This window comes from Scardinius erythrophthalmus (genome assembly GCF_964197995.2).
Source record: "Scardinius erythrophthalmus genome assembly, chromosome: 3".
Classification (NCBI taxonomy): domain Eukaryota; kingdom Metazoa; phylum Chordata; class Actinopteri; order Cypriniformes; family Leuciscidae; genus Scardinius; species Scardinius erythrophthalmus.
Genome location: NC_138223.1, coordinates 6,300,208 through 6,317,888, shown reverse-complemented (window position 1 = coordinate 6,317,888; position 17,681 = coordinate 6,300,208). Strand labels below are relative to the sequence as shown.

The window sequence follows — 17,681 nt, the reverse complement described above, 5'->3', positions numbered from 1 at the left end:
ATTACACAAGGCTATGAGTTATTGACTCATGTGACAGAACTAAACCTTATCTGATTCTCAAATGTTTTTAATGGAGAACTTGTACACTTTTCTTTTGCATTTTTCCCCTCCAATATTCCCAAAATGTTTTAATTTATTATGAAAACATCCCCTTATTATTATTATTATTATTATTATTATTATTATTATTATTATTATATTGTTAATAATCATAAAAATATTAATATTTATAATTGTTGTTATTGTTGTTTTGTTATCTTTATTAATTGTTATTTATTTATTTTTAATTAATAATAATAATAATAATAATTCTTGTTATTATTATTATTAATTATAGGAATAATATACTACTAACATGTTATTAATACTATTCATAATAATATTAATATTTACAATAATAATAATAATAATAATTATTATTATTATTATTATTATTATTATTATATGAATGTACTACTACTACTACTACTACTACTACTAATATTATTATTATTATTATTATTATTATTATTATTATATTCATAATATTCATATTTATATTTTTTGTTATTATATTGATGTTGTTATATTGATGTTGTTATTATTATTATTATTATTATTATCATTATTATTATTAATAATAATGATAATAATAATAATAATAATAATAATAATTTATGATTTAATAATACTTATAATAACAATAATCAACAAAAAATGTATCCAAGTAATAACTGTTGACTGTATAAAATGACCAGGTTGTGTATGTCTGCTATTGCACAACTGCTTTGAACGAATCTCATCCAATTTCGACAAAACATTGTTTTTAGGAAGTTTATGTGATGGTGTTTTATCGAATTGTTTTGTGCAGATGAAAACTATGACTGGCACTCTATCAGTGCATACTAATTCATACATATATCAGCTTGATGAATATCAAACAGCTTCTCGTTCTGATGCAATGAAACGCCAGGAAGTCGACGACCGACCTTGACTTGGGACTTGAGGTTTGTTTTATGTCACAGTCTCTCACAGATCAAATGTGACCCACACAGGGACTACAACATGAAATTCAAGCCATCTGTTATCCAACTGAGCGACGCTCTGCCTTTTTATTGCCTATTTTATGGCAAAACTGGGGCGTCGAGTTGCGATCAGTTTTGATTAAACATCCAAATTGTCTGAGATTCGCAAATCCGCCGAGTTGCTTTTACGGCATCGGTTGGCATCCAGTCTGCCGCACCACTAAATCACACGGCCCAAAGCGACCCAGGCGGCACTGGACGCATTGAATTTGCTGCCATTTTAAGTAACAATATCCCCTGAATGTCACTTCCTCAGGGCCTGCGGGAGGAGGGGCGAGGAGGAGAGTGGCGAGACGGAGAAAAGCCAAAGAGCGATAAGAAAAAAGCGTGCTCCCAAACGCCTCACCTTCAAAATGTTCCTGGCTCTTTTTCCCCGACACACACATGCACACGTCTGCCCTTTCTCAGGCGAACTCCCCTCGAACCCAGCGTGCCCGTGTTCCTGTCATACGTGTGACGGTTGGACAGCATGCAGGCATGACACGCCAGACCACCAGGGCCCTACAGCACGTTAGAAAATCAATCCCTCCCGTGTCGGCGTGCTTCCAAAGGGCCCGTACAGAGCGGACCGCTGCCGGCCTGCTGAGTTCAGGCTTTTAAATGTCATTGGTTGATCTTGGAAACATGCACAGAGATGCACGCACCCATCAGCGCTTTCACTGAATGGAGAGGATATCTGTACTGCTTCATTTAAGTGACTAATTACCCATCAGTTCAGGGCGCAGCGAGAAACCCTGCGTGTTTTCGGCGAAGAGAAAACAGCAGATTTTTTGAGATGCAAATATTTGTTTTGAGTGAAATGATTCCTTTTAGCAGATTGCTCTGAGATGGTTATGCGAAGATCTGTGTCTTCTAACTATAGTCCTGTTTAGATGTTCCGGGTGACGTCTCGGTCTCGGGTAATATCAGTTCAGCTATGCTCTGTTTACCTGCCTTCTGAAACCCTGGAGTTCAGCGCAGACATTAAAATGCTTTTAACGCTGAGGGGAAGAAAAAAAAAAACGGCAGACGCTCCTTTCGTAAAATGACAAGCAAACAATATCGCCTAGCAACAGAGGCTGCGCTGAGCCACCGTCATGTTTGATGCCAGAGATTCAAGCGAGACATTTATAGCTGGAGGCCAGTTTGTCTGAGATGATAGGTTACTGTTCTTTATCATTTTGTAAAAGGTTTGGGTCATGTTATGAGAAACATTTCAGAAAATAAAAGCTTGACACTATTGCTCCTACTCAAATAGCTGTGCAAAAAAATTTAAAGGAGAAATATTATACTCTTTGTAGCATTTTATTATTTCCAATATTCAAAGAAATATGTTTTTATTTTTTTATTTTTTTACAAATTATGATTATTATTGTAACTTAGAGTTGTATCACTATTTCCCAGACTCCAACTTTATTTCTAATATTCACAATTAATTTATTCATTTGTTTGGAATTATTAGTAAGGTTTTTTTTTTTTTGTTTTGTTTTTTTTACAAAACTGTATTTCAGTATATTCCAAAAAATGTATGTATTTATTTATGTTTGTTTGTTTGCTGGAATTAAATCATTAGTAAGATTTGTTTTTAAATTAAGTATTGCATGACCATTTACAAACCTCTGAATTTTTGTAAAATAAAACTATTAATTTATTTATTTTACAAATTATTATTGTAACTTAGTATTGCATCACCATTTTCCTGCTTCCAACTTTATTATTTCTAATATTCACAAAAAAAAAATTATTTATTTATTTAGAATTATAGTAAGTTTAATTATTTTTTATTTAATATTGCATGACCATTTTCCTGCTTCCAACTTTATTATTTCTAATATTCAAAAAAATATATAATTTTTAATTTACTTATTATTTTTGTTGGTTGGTTGGTTGGTTGGTTGGTCGGATTTAAATTATTAGATTTATTTAAGTATTGTATGACCATTTTCCAGATTCCAGCTGTTTTTGCTACGATACCTTTAAAACATACATAAATGTAATTCTGAAATGTAAATCAAATGCTAAATATATATCATATGGTCATAAAAGACTGCATGTTAGTTGATGATGCACAGTCTGACGTGGGCTTTACCCAATTGTCATATCATATTTGTGTTATTTAATTTCAAAACATAGTAAAAAAAAACTGCTGTCCGTTATATGGCCACTTGAATAAGGGAGTTACAGTGGCTTATAAATAGCCTTTGAATCATATTGTGTTGACGTTGCTTTTTTGCGCACAATTCTTTAGTCTGAAGTATAAAACCCTTCCAAAATGAAAGAATCCAAGTCTGATGGCTCTTTCTCTCACTCTCTCGCTCTCTCTTTCTCTCTCCTTCTGTTTGAAGAGCCATTTTGCTCCACATAAAGCGCTCTAACAAGCAATTCAGGCCAGGTCTGTTTCTTCAGCTCCAGCCTAGCCTGTGTAATCAATCACAGTGTAACCATCTATTCCTGAAGACCTGCTGAAGCAAATGATATGCAGTAGCAGTCTCAGTACCCAGTTAACGGTCCAGAAAGGGGTTAGTCTGAGTCTGAAAGAAAAAGAGAAAATCACATTACAGTACATGCAGCGCTAATGAGGTAGATTAACCTGAATGATTTTATCTTTCATTTACTTGCTTAAGTTGATTAATTGGTACAAACAAAGCGTAAAAAAAAAGAATTGGACTATCTGGTGTCATGTAGCAATTGCATTTTAATGTATCTCAGGAAGATCAAGATAAAATGCGTTCAGTATTAAAGACATATTACTAGTGTCCTAAAGCATGACTATGATGAAGAGGCCTAATTGGCACACATTCTTATGTAATCTAAAGCTTTTACAAATGATTTATGTAAACAAATGTTGCTTTTTTAATGTTTTTTACATTTTGTGACATTTTATGCAAGAGCAGTTGATCCCATTGTGTGCATTTTATAATTTCTTTTTATTTAGTATGAACTCTAACAGTTTATATCTAAACAGTGTCCACTCGTACGTTATGGAGGAATCAACATCCTAACTAAAGCACATGCTGATTTCACGCTATCATGATGTGTGGGTGTGATTCTGTGTACAAGAAAGAAAAATCATTTAAAGTGTTCGGGTCGATAAAATGCCTAAATCTCTTTCCACAGACATGCTTGGAGTTGGAGCGCTATCTGCAGACAGAACCCAAACGGCTGTCTGACCTTTTCGACGAAGAACTGGATGGCCTCCTCACCCCCTCCTTCATGAAGGAAGACGGTGATGAAGACCTGTTAGACCCCCTCCTTCCCAGCCTTAACAACCCGCCTAGTCCTCCTCCTCCTGACCTCACTCCACGCAAAGAAACCATCTCCTCCACTTCCTCTCCTGTGACCTCTCCAGACATCACCTTAGGGGTCAACGCAGCCCAGCTGAACGCTGTAACCTCCCTAACACCTCCCTCATCCCCAGAACTGGGCCGTCACTTAGTCAAACCCACCCACACACTTAGTGCCTCGCCCGACGGGACTCTCACGCTCAAGCTGGTGGCCCGAAAGGTGGGCTTGAGCTCCGCCAAGCTGGTGACGGCTCACCCGGTGCCGCTTTCTCCCCAGCATGGCAGCAGTGGCGCACAGAGCGACGGGGAACAGGGCGGCACCTTCACCGTGGGAGCTGGCGAGATGGCAGAGAACAAAAAGAGGGTCCATCGCTGCCAGTTCAACGGGTGTCGGAAGGTCTACACCAAGAGCTCACATCTGAAGGCACATCAGAGGACACATACAGGTAAGCGTTGTGTATTTATATGTATGATTTATTTGCAGTGATTATTCTGTTGGTATTTTCCCATTTTTCAGTGACTCTTTCTATAGAAGTTGGTCTTTGAACGAGTCAATGAATCATTCACTCAACTGACTTCATCATGAATGATACAAGTTTCTGTATATATCGAGGGTGGGCATGCTATGGCACGTGTGCCAACATTAGCACGCAGAGGGATAATCGCTGTCACGTGACAATAGCTAAAAAGGTGTGTATATAAATGTTTCCGAACTTGCATATGGACGTACATTTTGAGGTAATCTTTCCTCAGTCACAGCCTGTTTTGTTAAGTTAGGTGCTGTAAATACTTATAAGTGTGATATTTTAGTTATTTCGATGATTTTAATTATTGTGATATTTTAATCCAACAATCCATTCACCTGACCTGAGGTGCGCGCTTCTGTGATTATACCTCCCTCGTTTCCGACCACTTGTGTATATGGATGAGTCATTGAATCATTCATTCAACTGATTTGTTCAGAAACACTGTATGAGTGAGTCATTGAATCATTCTTTCTACCGATTTGTTCTGAAACACTGTATTTATTAGTGAGTCACTGAATCATTCATTACACCGATTTGTTCACAAACACTGTATTTATGAGTGAGTCATTGAATCATTCATTCAACTGATTTGTTCAGAAACACTGTATTTATGAGTGAGTCATTGAATCATTCATTACACCGATTTGTTCAGAAACACTGTATTTATGAGTGAGTCATTGAATCATTCATTAAACCGATTTGTTCAGAAACACTGTATTTATGAGTGAGTCATTGAATCATTCATTAAACCGATTTGTTCAGAAACACTATTTATGAGTGAGTCATTGAATCATTCATTACACCGATTTGTTCAGAAACACTGTATTTATGAGTGAGTCACTGAATCATTCATTAAACCGATTTGTTCAGAAACACTGTATTTATGAGTGAGTCATTGAATCATTCATTAAACCGATTTTTTTCAGAAACATTGTATTTATGAGTGAGTCATTGAATCATTCATTCAACTGATTTGTTCAGAAACACTGTATTTATGAGTGAGTCATTGAATCATTCATTAAACCGATTTGTTCAGAAACACTGTATTTATGAGTGAGTCATTGAATCATTCATTACACCGATTTGTTCAGAAACACTGTATTTATGAGTGAGTCATTGAATCATTCATTAAACCGATTTGTTCAGAAACACTATTTATGAGTGAGTCATTGAATCATTCATTACACCGATTTGTTCAGAAACACTGTATTTATGAGTGAGTCACTGAATCATTCATTAAACCGATTTGTTCAGAAACACTGTATTTATGAGTGAGTCATTGAATCATTCATTAAACCGATTTTTTTCAGAAACATTGTATTTATGAGTGAGTCATTGAATCATTCATTCAACTGATTTGTTCAGAAACACTGTATTTATGAGTGAGTCATTGAATCATTCATTAAACCGATTTGTTCAGAAACACTGTATTTATGAGTGAGTCATTGAATCATTCATTAAACCGATTTGTTCAGAAACACTGTATTTATGAGTGAGTCATTGAATCATCATTGTTTGAACTGATTTGTTTTGAAACACAGATTCTTTCAGGGACAATACAAGTGACTGTATTTAAGAGTCATTAAATCATTAATTCTACCAATAATATATTTCTCTAGTATTTTCAACTTATTATAATTAATAATTTATATTATAATAATGATGAATTATGTTGTATTATAATTATAGTAATGTTAAGGAGGTAGACTTCGGTAGACACATCATACCATAGCAACCACATAGCAACAACCTGGCATCATGGCAGTGTCATGGCATCATTTGTTTCATATAGTGGTTAATTTAAATAAGTGTTAAGTTTATTTACAGTTTTAAATAAACACTTAGCCTGCTCTTACAGCAGTGGCATGCTATATATTTAGAAATATTCAGTCAGTTCCAGCACATTTATCATTAATTTTCACATTTTGCGCTATCAATCTTATTTTACACAATAAGCGACAAGCTGATGTAATTAATGGTGCTTCGTCGTCGCCATGGCAGCGTGCCTGTCCAGCCCCCTCGGCTGCAAATATTTTCTCAAGGTTGCGACAGTACTTCCTCAGCAGATTCGAATGGTGCAGGAAACGGCCATAATTCTCTGTCTCTTCGATCTCAATCCAAAAGCACTCAGACTGCTGTCCCAAAGCTGTCCGCAGAGTGAATAACTGCCTCATGATGGATAGACCGGGTGGAATGAGACGTACTCGCCTGTATATTTCCCTACGTCTGCTGCGCGCCTGTTAACACACCAGGGCAAATCCCTAAGTCTTGAAACCAGAACATGCCACATGTTAATGGCTCCCTTCTGATGTATTAGAAAGTATTTTAGAAGTACACATCATGGCATGAGGATTGAGTGTAAAGAATGCACAAGAATACCAGGACGCCTTGTCAAGGACCAAAAAAGACAAAAAAGCACCATAAAAGTATTTCATATGACGTGTGAACTTTCCAAGTTTCTGAAGTCATCCAGTAGCTTTAAGTAAAATCTTGCCCTTCACTGTATCTCTTAAAGGGATAGTTCAGCCAAAAATGAAAATTCTGTCATTAATCACTCACCCATAATGTCGTTCCAAACCCGTAAGACTTTTGTTCGTCTTCAGAATACAAATGATCTTTTTGATTAAATCTTTCTGTCCCTCCATTGACAGCTACGCAACTACCACTTTGACGCTTCAAAAGATCATCAAGAGATCGTAAAACTAATCCATGTGAATTGAGCGGTTTAGTCCAAATTTTCTGAAGAGACTCGATCGCTTTATATGATGAACAGATTTAATTTGGATTAAACCGCTCAATTCACATGGATTAGTTTTACGATCTCTTTATGAACTTTTTGAAGCGTCAAAGTGGTAGTTGCGTAGGCTGTCAATGGAGGGACAGAAATCTCTCAGATTTCATCAAAAATATCTTCATTTGTTTTCCGAAGATGAACAAAAGTCTTACGGGTTTGGAACGACATGAGGGTGAGTAATTAATGAGAATTTTCATTTTTTGGGTGAACTATCCCTTTAAATCTAATTTGTTCATAGTCAAACTTGATGTGTCACAGCAGCTTTCATGTGAATAATCAAAAAACATCACTTGCTATACTATAAATATGCTAGAACACAAATAATATTTGAGAGCTACGGCAGAGAGGGACACTTTTTTTTTAAATCTGCTGATGGGAAAAGAATATATATTATATTATATTATATTATATTATATTATATTATATTATATTATATTATATTATATTATATTATATTATATTATATTATATTATATTATATTATATTATATTATTGGTGTGTAGACACTTTTATTTAAAAACAGGACAAATATACTGAATATATATATAAATATATGAACCGCATTCATTCCAAGCAATTTTTGTATTGCATTTGTCTAGAAAAAAAGAAAGAAAGAGATTTTTTCTTATTTTGGCAGAGAAGTCAATGTTTAAACTGTCCTGTTAATTGCTTATCACAACAATGCAAATTTGAATTAGTCTTTTACTAAAATTGCATTATTCATTAGCTGTAATCTTTTTGAGCTCTTTCTGCATTGCATTTGTCCAACAAATACAATGAAGTGTATGAGCTGTGTTAAAATCTGATGCCAAAACAATTTGTCAACTCCTTTGCAATTAGCGAAATCCTATTTTGGAGGCATTATTACTTGGACAATTTCTGTGATTGAGATTTGTAGAGAAGCGAAGGCGGCGTGAATTGAAATGACATTGCCCTCTGGAGCGTTTTATAAAAGGCGTTTGGGAACTAGATAAGACCGGCTTTTCAGGGAGACACAGAGAGGTGAAGAGAGGAAAGTGGCTGCACTCGTTTCCACTTTGTCTCTGCGTTCCATTATAACAAAGTCAGAAAAAGTTGGAAGAGCAATGAAAATGGCTTTGTGCTTGGTGCCAAAGTGAACTCCACAGATCATAATGAGTCTCTCTGTCTCCAGTTTAACTTGGAAAATGTAATTAAGCTAGACTCCGGCACCTGTAAGGGTGCTCAGAGAGAGAAAAAGTGTGTGTGAGAGAGGAAAGGTTGTGTGATGGGGGTGGGGAGTTGCCAGGCAACTGGTGTGTCTCTGAACGGGACTCTATAATTGGGAACGATTCTCGGGTCTCCGCGCTGGTTTCAGCTTACACCGCTAGCCTCGTCCGTGCACTTTCTTTCCCACGAGGATGCGTGCACGCGCTCACTCGCACATACGCACCTATATCCTCGTCTACATACATGTATCATGTAACACTCCGGTTGCCAGGCAACTGCTTCCTCCCCTGCCAGTATGAGCCGTAATTGGCTGGTGGCACAGAGGGACAGACGATGCCAGATCGAGCCGGCTCCACTGCTGCCTCCTACGTTACGCTCCTGACCGGTTGCTAGGCGACAAACTCCAGCATCCATGCCTCCCTGACTTCTAATTGGCTGGTGCTGCGGTCGTAGCGAGCGCAGGTCTAAACCTGTCCTGCTTAATGTGGCTAGCTCGTGATTGTGTGTGAAAGGGTTTTCAATTTAGTGCTCAAATTCCGATCTAAATATAACTTGTTGTTTTTACAGCTCAGAATGAAAGTGTGACCGACCGTCATGGAAGGAAGTCGAAATGGCATTCAGTGCCTATTTTACTTGCATAGTGGGATCTATTTCAGAGTAAAACAGTTTGTTAAATGGAAATAATGTTGGGTGGAAAAAATATTTTCACAGTTGGACAGTCAATACCAGAATTTTTCTCAAATTAGGGAAATCAGGTAGAGTTATTCCCTAGCATTCATAAGGGCAGTTGCTTGCAAAAAAATTGTCAACTGACCAGATTTGAAAATAATAAATAAATAAATTGGCTTTAATATATATATAGTATTTTTTAAATTTAGTAATGTTAACTGCATATTTTATTTATTTATATTTATTTTTCAAACCTATATATATATATATATATATATATATATATATATATATATATATATATATATATATATATATATTGTGTGTGTAATTAAATAAATAAATGCTTTTGTGTGTATATATATATATATATATATATATATATATATATATATATATATATATATATATATATATATATATATATATATATATATATATATATATATATATATATATATATATATATATATATATATATATATATAGGTTTGAAAAATAAATATAAATAAATAAAATATGCAGTTAACATTACTAAATTTAAAAAATACTATTTTGTAATTTTAATAATAAAAACACATGTGCACACACCAAATAAATAAACTTTTCAAAATAAACAAATAGGCTTTTAAAATAATAAATAAATTGGCTTTTTAAAAATAAATGAATTCATTTTTAAAATGAATAAATATTTTATAAATAAATATAAATTGAAAGATGTTTGCTATTTTACTTCATTTCAGTTTTCTATTAACATAGTAAGCAGAATCAATTTAGATTTAATGTTTTAGTTAATGCTGATTTAATGACTAGTTAAATTTATGAGCTCTCTTTGCATGGAAATCTGACTTATTTCCTCGTCAAGCCATTGATATGAATTCACAGTCTTGTTTCAGAAGATTTGTGGATATGGCAAACAGTGGAGACAGGGCCAGCTGGTTGACAGTAAATATGAGGTTCCTCCCCATTACCCATCATTACTACTCCAATTAACACCTCTCCCAGAGATCCAAATAAACTCTGCCTGCCCCCCATTTCATACGTTACGTTCAGCAGCGCTAATGAACAAGCTTCGAGACACCATACGAACCGCAGCGCTCCTGCAAGGCGGCTGCCATCCACAACGAAAAACATACAACATCAAAAATGGGAGCGCAGTCTCTCACATCTGTTAAACGCAGCGAAGATCCCATTGGAAACTCATCGAGTGCGAGTTCATTTGCCCCGACAGCTGTGCGCCCTAATGACGATCATGTATTTCATAAACTCCAATTGTGTCAACACTCTTTCGATAGGCTAATCAACTTAAAACAAATGAATTAGACGGCTGGCTGGACCGAGTCGTTGAATTCAAGGCCCCTTGAGGAAGACAGTGCATTTTTAATCAGGTGTGTGTGTGCATCTGTTTGTGTGTCCGTACCAGGGGAGAAGCCGTACAAGTGCTCATGGGAAGGCTGTGAATGGCGGTTCGCGAGAAGCGACGAGTTGACGAGGCACTACCGCAAACACACTGGCGCCAAGCCTTTCAAGTGCAATCACTGCGACAGGTGAGACGGATGTGACACCTACACATACTAGCTACGTGTCACATTGTTAGTTGACATGTCAAGCAATACACTCCATGTTATTGTTATCATTTCTATTTCAATCTTGTATTATTTTCATATTTGCAATTTCATTAATACTGTCTAAAATGTACACTGTAAGACAATTTAATGGTAACCAGCACCTAAAATATAGTTCCCCAATATATATTAATGCAAATTATGTAATAAAATAAAAAAATACTATTTTGTAATTGTATTAATAAAAACACATTAAGAATTATATATTAATTTAAAAAAACTATTTTATATTTTAAAGAAATACACACATAAAAATAAATACATAAGTTCTAAAATACTATTTTGTTATTTTATCAATATAAATAATTAGCCTCATTTAATTCTTTATAAGCCTCATTTAGTTCTAGCACCTTTTATGAATTATGGGAAATCTTGGTCAGCATTTTTTTATAACCTGGTATGTTTTTTTTTTTTACATTCTTTTTAATGGCAAAATCTAACACAGGTGTCCTGGGTATACAAATGTGATGAATAGTCTGAAATATTTTCATTTTCAAATATCTATCTAGAGATGCTCCACCTGTCACCTGTGCTGGTAGATCCAGCTTTATGATTAAAAACATCTGCTATTCAGACAATGGTTTCTCTATGTTCTCCAGATCTCAGAAATAAGCTTTCAAATTGAACATAGTGAGTGACAAATAGAGTTCCCCAACTACATTTACTCACAGAAGCTACTTTAAAACTTGTACTGTAACTGACAAGCTACAAGCTAAACACTCTCCTAAAATGTTTTCTGTCTTTATTTATCATGTAGCATTGGGAAGTCCACTTCATTCTTTTAAAGGCAGGGTAGATTTGTTCCAGAAACATTCTTGTTATACTGGTTGAAAGTCTCTTCACACCCCTGATAGCAGTCCCAAAGTTAGGTGGTCTAAATGTATTTACATATGTGTGTGTGTGTGTGTGTGTGTGTGTGTGTGTGTGTGTGTGTGTGTGTGTGTGTGTGTGTGTGTATATGTGTATATATATATATATATATATATATATATATATATATATATATATATATATATATATATATATATATATATATATATATATATATATATATATATATATATATATATATATATATATATATCGTCTGTGGAAGGCGTGGGGCCATAAAATGTTCATCCAATCATAGCATTCGGTCTGAATGCAATGATTCAATATTTTACCTGCCTTTCAACATTTGAATTTCCATACCTCCGCGCACCTGCTCGCGCAGACATCACATGTCATCAGTGCGTTTCATGCGGAGACAGACAGACGTCAGTCACAGAGCAGCGCAAACGAAACAGCAGTCACCTTTAACAGTTCCTCCTGATCCAAAAATACCAGCTTATGCTGCGTTCACGCCATAACTACTGTAATTAGGAAGAGATGGAAACCCGTGACGTTATACTCGGAGCGGTTCGTGACTCGAATTTATGCATTTCAATGGCAGCACCATCAACACCGAAATGAATCTGCAGCAGTCAGGTGGTACAGGTCAGTGCTCTATGTTCATTATTATAGTAATGTTATGTGCTTTGAGACATGAGGTAGTTTAACGCCGTCTCTTGTGACGCTTTGCTGCTCCATGCGTTTTGAAGGAGGCGTGGCCTTGGAGACGCTCAGAAGGGAGGGTGGGATCATATGCTTTCAAAGCTAGCTTGCTAATGCTAGCCTTGCCGAAAATTGCCTACCCTAAACAGGTTTATTTGAATGGTCAAGTAAACAAACTGGTTCAAACAAAGAGTCACAGATTCATTTTATACGCAGCGTGGCATTCTATCTATCTATCTATCTATCTATCTATCTATCGTTCTATCTATCGTTCTATCTATCGGGCTATTTTCTCTTGACTCTTTTAAAAAGTAATTTGTTGCTACAAATAAAATGTAGTTAAAGAGGCAATAAATAAATATGAAAGATATACTGATTATTATATTTTCAGTATTATAAAATCTTAAGTCGTAAATGTAGTCATGAACAGCAATATTTCAATATTTTGCTACAAAAATGATTCGGGATATTTCACACAAAAGCTGCAATCCATGCATATACATGCTGGTACACTATAAATGTTCCAACATAATTTACATGGAAGGACATTTAGTTTGTAAAACATCATGCATTTCCATTCGAGTACAAAGCTAAGCAAGTAGTTCTGTGCTTTCTTTCAGAACATTTTCAATTTGGGCGCAGTGCCTGCGAGACATTTGCCTCCTGGTATTGACCAAGAGCTTCCACCTCTGAAGTGAATCTTAACTCATCTTCGCTTTGATGTATAAATAGGTTCTTCATGCTTGTTAGACTTGCGTATCTCACTTTGAGCTCAGCTCCGCCCTCTCTTGTCATCCTGGCTGCTCGTACACCTTGGGGAATCCATTCTGCTGTTGTCAAGGGAGCCCCGGATTACCATTATAAAGATGGAGTTGACGGGAACAGTGGAGAGCAGCATGTGGAGGAGCTCCCCGTCTCGTCTGAACAGTAAATACAGTATAGCGAGACGCTAGACCTGTAGCCGTGGCCCTCGGGCCTCTTCTTAATCCGTCCCGACTGTGTCCGGACCCCCTGTCAGGACAGTGGGGTGGGGGTGTGAGAGGGAGAGGGTAGAGGTACACCAGCTGGTTTGGTGCCTCCTGGCAGTGGCTTGATCTGCCATCTGTCCGACCCTGCCAAAAACACACCCATTGATTTCCCAATTCGTGTTCCTCCCCTTGCTTGTTCCAGGACAGGTGAGACTTAGCATGAAAGCATATGTCTTAGGGATGGGTCAAGATGCTCCAACAAGCAACTAGTCAAATTTATCTGCACCTTTGCATATAGCAATTACCTAACAACACTGAAATCAACTTAACAACGTCCTAGAAACAACCCAAAACACCCTGGCAAATGCCTACACTGAAAAAAAAACAAGTATTTGTTTTTATTTTTTTATCTGTATGCAAAAACTTGCAAAAGAAAAATTAAGTAAATATCTCATATGGAATTAAGTCAAATCTACTTTACTTAATTAACAAAGAAAATAAAAACTTGGCCAGTTGAAGTTACTTTGCAATACTCTGTTTTAAGTACATTTTACGCAAACAATATAGCACTGAATTAAGCCATGCATTTAAAGTAGAACATCTAAGGAAATAATATAGTAGATATTATGCAGACAACATTTCTACATAATAAAAATAATATGGTGCCTACCCGAACACAGAGACCTCAATTGGTACACAATAACTGTAATATCTGATGGATCATTTATGAGTATGAATGCGTCATTTTGAGTACAAAATTAACACAAAACAGCAAGTTACTAAACCTAACGACAAAAGCATTGATAAAACAGTGGAAATACAGCTGGAAAACAATGAAATATGCAACTTTGTTCATTATTAATGACCCAGTGCATGATGGAAACACCAGTATCAGAAAGTTGAGTAGGTTTTACTTAATTTTGTAACACTGATTTTTACATTGATGTTTAATTTCTACAAGCTTAAATGTAGTACTAATATAGAACTTACTTTGGTTTAGTTTTATTCTTGCCTGAACTAACCTATTCAGATATAAATTACATTTGTTTTTTCTAGAGTATTTACTTCACCACATACTCATTTGATCAGTTTTGCCTCAGCAAACACCACTCACATTTTCTTTGAAAAATGTTATTATTATTTATACATTTAATTAGACATTAGGCATACGTATAAGCATACTTATTCACACAGTGTTATAAATAAATTGCAAATTATTCACAGGAATATTGAGGTAAAACTATTCTAATACATTTAGTATTGGAACAACCACAAAAAGTTCTTACTTTTCTCACCCATCTGTTTTATATCTGCCAGCAGATAATATTGAGACGGCGCCAATACAATCAAACCCACATTGTGTTTCAGGCCAAATGGAATATTGATAGAAGATCCAAGAAGATCAGATTCAGGTCACACAGTTTTCCTAATAGTTTCTTTTTTTTTTTTTTTCTCCTTTAGGTGTTTCTCTCGATCCGATCACTTGGCACTGCACATGAAGAGGCACATCTGAGGAGGAGGAGGAAGAGGCGGAGGTGGCAAAATGGCGAGGTGAAGGAAGAGACAGAGAGAAGGTAGAGGGAGAGAAACAGAGGGATTATGGGCAGGAGCCAGATACCACTCAAGCCGTTCGCTCATCCCACCAGACAGAGGGACCCCCGTGAGGGACCGAAAGAGGGCCACGATCGATCGATTAGACCAGCTCTTGAGTTTTGGTCTGCGAGATGCGATTCACTTCTGAAAGTCAGAGGTCTACAGATCTGAGAAGGTGGTACGACAGCTTATGTCACTCAAAGACAATGTGCTTAAGTAGGTATTAATCAAAACATCAATGACTCGATTTAGTTACTGCTATTATTGCGTTCCTTCGTCTCCGAGATCCATTTAATGTTTTAGTCAATGTTATTCAAAGTATGTCTTACGCATATTGTCACAAACTGACAAAAGCTACCATTGCACCTGATTTGATTTACTGCACCGTGCGGGACGTGTCCTGAATGCTTCTCCTGGAGAACCTTTGGAGAATATCATAGTGATAGGACGTCAATCCAAGGAGATGGATTTTTTTTTTTTTTTTTCCATTTTGAGCAAGGATTATCTTTCTGCTTTGATCCCGCCAAGCCACAGCCAAGATCTAAAGTGGAACGTCCATCCGGAGAAATCTGGATTTCAAAGGTGAGAGGCGACCAAGTGGAATCAGCCATCACTCAAATGTGAATCTGACTGGGGGCAGTGGAGGAAACTCTCTCACCTTCTTCGTAGACAGACAAATCTCTCTCTTTCACGTCCCTTCCTGCCAACCAACAGCTGCGCAGCGACACTTTGAGACTTTTTATAAAAGAAAAAAAAATAAGGAAGAGATCTTTTTGAATGATGACTATGTTATATAATTCAGAAGACTTCTTTTTTTGCTTTTCTCCTGTGGATGTGTACAAAAAATAAAAATAAATAAAAATGGACCAAAAAAACTGCCATATGCACAAGAATAGTGGATTCTGCACTGGCACAGACCCCCATCTGAGGTGGACTTGATTTCTATAGAAAACAAACATTTAGTGGCGAAAAAAGAAGAGCAATGTTGTTGTTGCACACGTTTTGAGCATTCCTCAACATTATTTATGACCCATGAAACATTATCCCATAAACTTGGGTTCCTTTGGGATTTCTAGGACTAGCATGAAATGAGAAAAGCACCATGGTTTATCTGCGGACTTCACAACATAATAATGACTTCCATCATTCAAGGCAGAGATTTGCGATCAAAAAGTTTAGTTTTTTGTAAATGCATCACAGTATGTCCCAAAAAACTGGACGGACATTTCCAACCAATTATTTTAGTTTGGACAGATGGAAGCATCATAAGAAACATGCATGTTGTGTGTTTCGCTGGTCCTGCAGGTGACATCTTCATGTTTAAACTTTTGTGATGTTTTTTTTTTCTTGTTTTTTTTTTTCTAACATTACATATGTCTGCCTTGCGTTCCTGGTAAAAAAAAAAAAAAAAAAAAGTCTGTACAGTGTGAAAAACGTATAGTTAAGTGAGGTTTAAATTACAACGTACAATCAAGTGTGGGATGGAAAGTGTTCCTGAATGTAAAGCTGTTTGATTGTGGACGGCCCTGCACTTATGCAATCATTCAGACCACTGAAAGGCCTGATCTGCTGAAGATAGATCCCACTGTGGCTCATGCATAAAGGCTTGTTGATGAAGGAATAACTCGCATAAAGTGAAAAATCATTTACTCACCCTCATGTCTTTCCAAACCTGTATGGCTTTCTTTCTTCAAGGGAACAATGTTTTGAAGAATGTCCATAGCGCTCTTTTTTTTTTTTTTTTTTTTTTTTTTTTTTTTCTACAATGAAAAACAGGAATGGGGAGCTGTCAAGCTAAAACAACAACAACACAAAGCATCATAAAAATGTTTTTTCTTGGAATATAAATCATATGGTACGGAGCCCTGCACATCACATGGACAAATATATATATGTATATTTTCTCGTTTTATTAAATCATGGCCACAATTTACTAATTCGTTTATTTGTTTTAGTTAAATCGTGGTCATGAATTAAGAATTCGTTCTCACAATTTAATTTGTTCCCTTGTTTTCATAAATCGTGGCCACATTTAACTAATTCGTTCACTCGTTTTGATGTAACTAAAACAAGGGAACTAATTATTACAATGTGGACACGATTTAGTAAAATGAGGAAACAAATTATTATATTGTATGCACAATTTACTTAAAACAAGGGAGCGAATTAGTAAAACGTGCTGACGCATTAGTAAATTGTGGGATTGAATAGTTAATTCGTGGCCACATTATTACCTAGCTCTGGCATGAAACTCTAGATGGCGCAGGCTGATAGGTCTAACTCATTTGGTAGAGTTCAAGTCATCATCTACATAGCACAGCTGATTGGTTGCTGTTGCATCAGCGTCCAATGAGCTGCAGCTCAACATTCAAACAAGAACCAGTAATGTTGCTGTTATCAGTCTGCAGTGTGCTTTCAGAAACCCTCCACCTTCCCCAGCTCCACCTGTATAGATC

At 36.1% G+C, this 17,681-nt stretch overlaps 1 protein-coding gene across 2 annotated transcripts in view; it reads left to right on the top strand.

Moving 5' to 3' along the window:
* klf7a (Kruppel like factor 7a) overlaps window positions 1-16,620 on the top strand; it is a gene marked incomplete at its 3' end in the record, with an annotated part of 36,817 nt that extends 20,197 nt beyond the window's left edge. The window contains exons 2-4 of one of the 2 annotated variants that reach the window (XM_081360381.1): window positions 4,161-4,773; window positions 10,930-11,053; window positions 15,094-16,620. In XM_081360381.1, the coding sequence (XP_081216507.1) occupies window positions 4,161-4,773; window positions 10,930-11,053; window positions 15,094-15,145 (789 nt within the window). Of the gene's footprint in view, window positions 1-4,160; window positions 4,774-10,929; window positions 11,058-15,093 lie in introns of those variants that run through there. The other variant, XM_081360380.1, reaches the window with a different exon arrangement.
* Window positions 16,621-17,681: the final 1,061 nt, after the last annotated feature.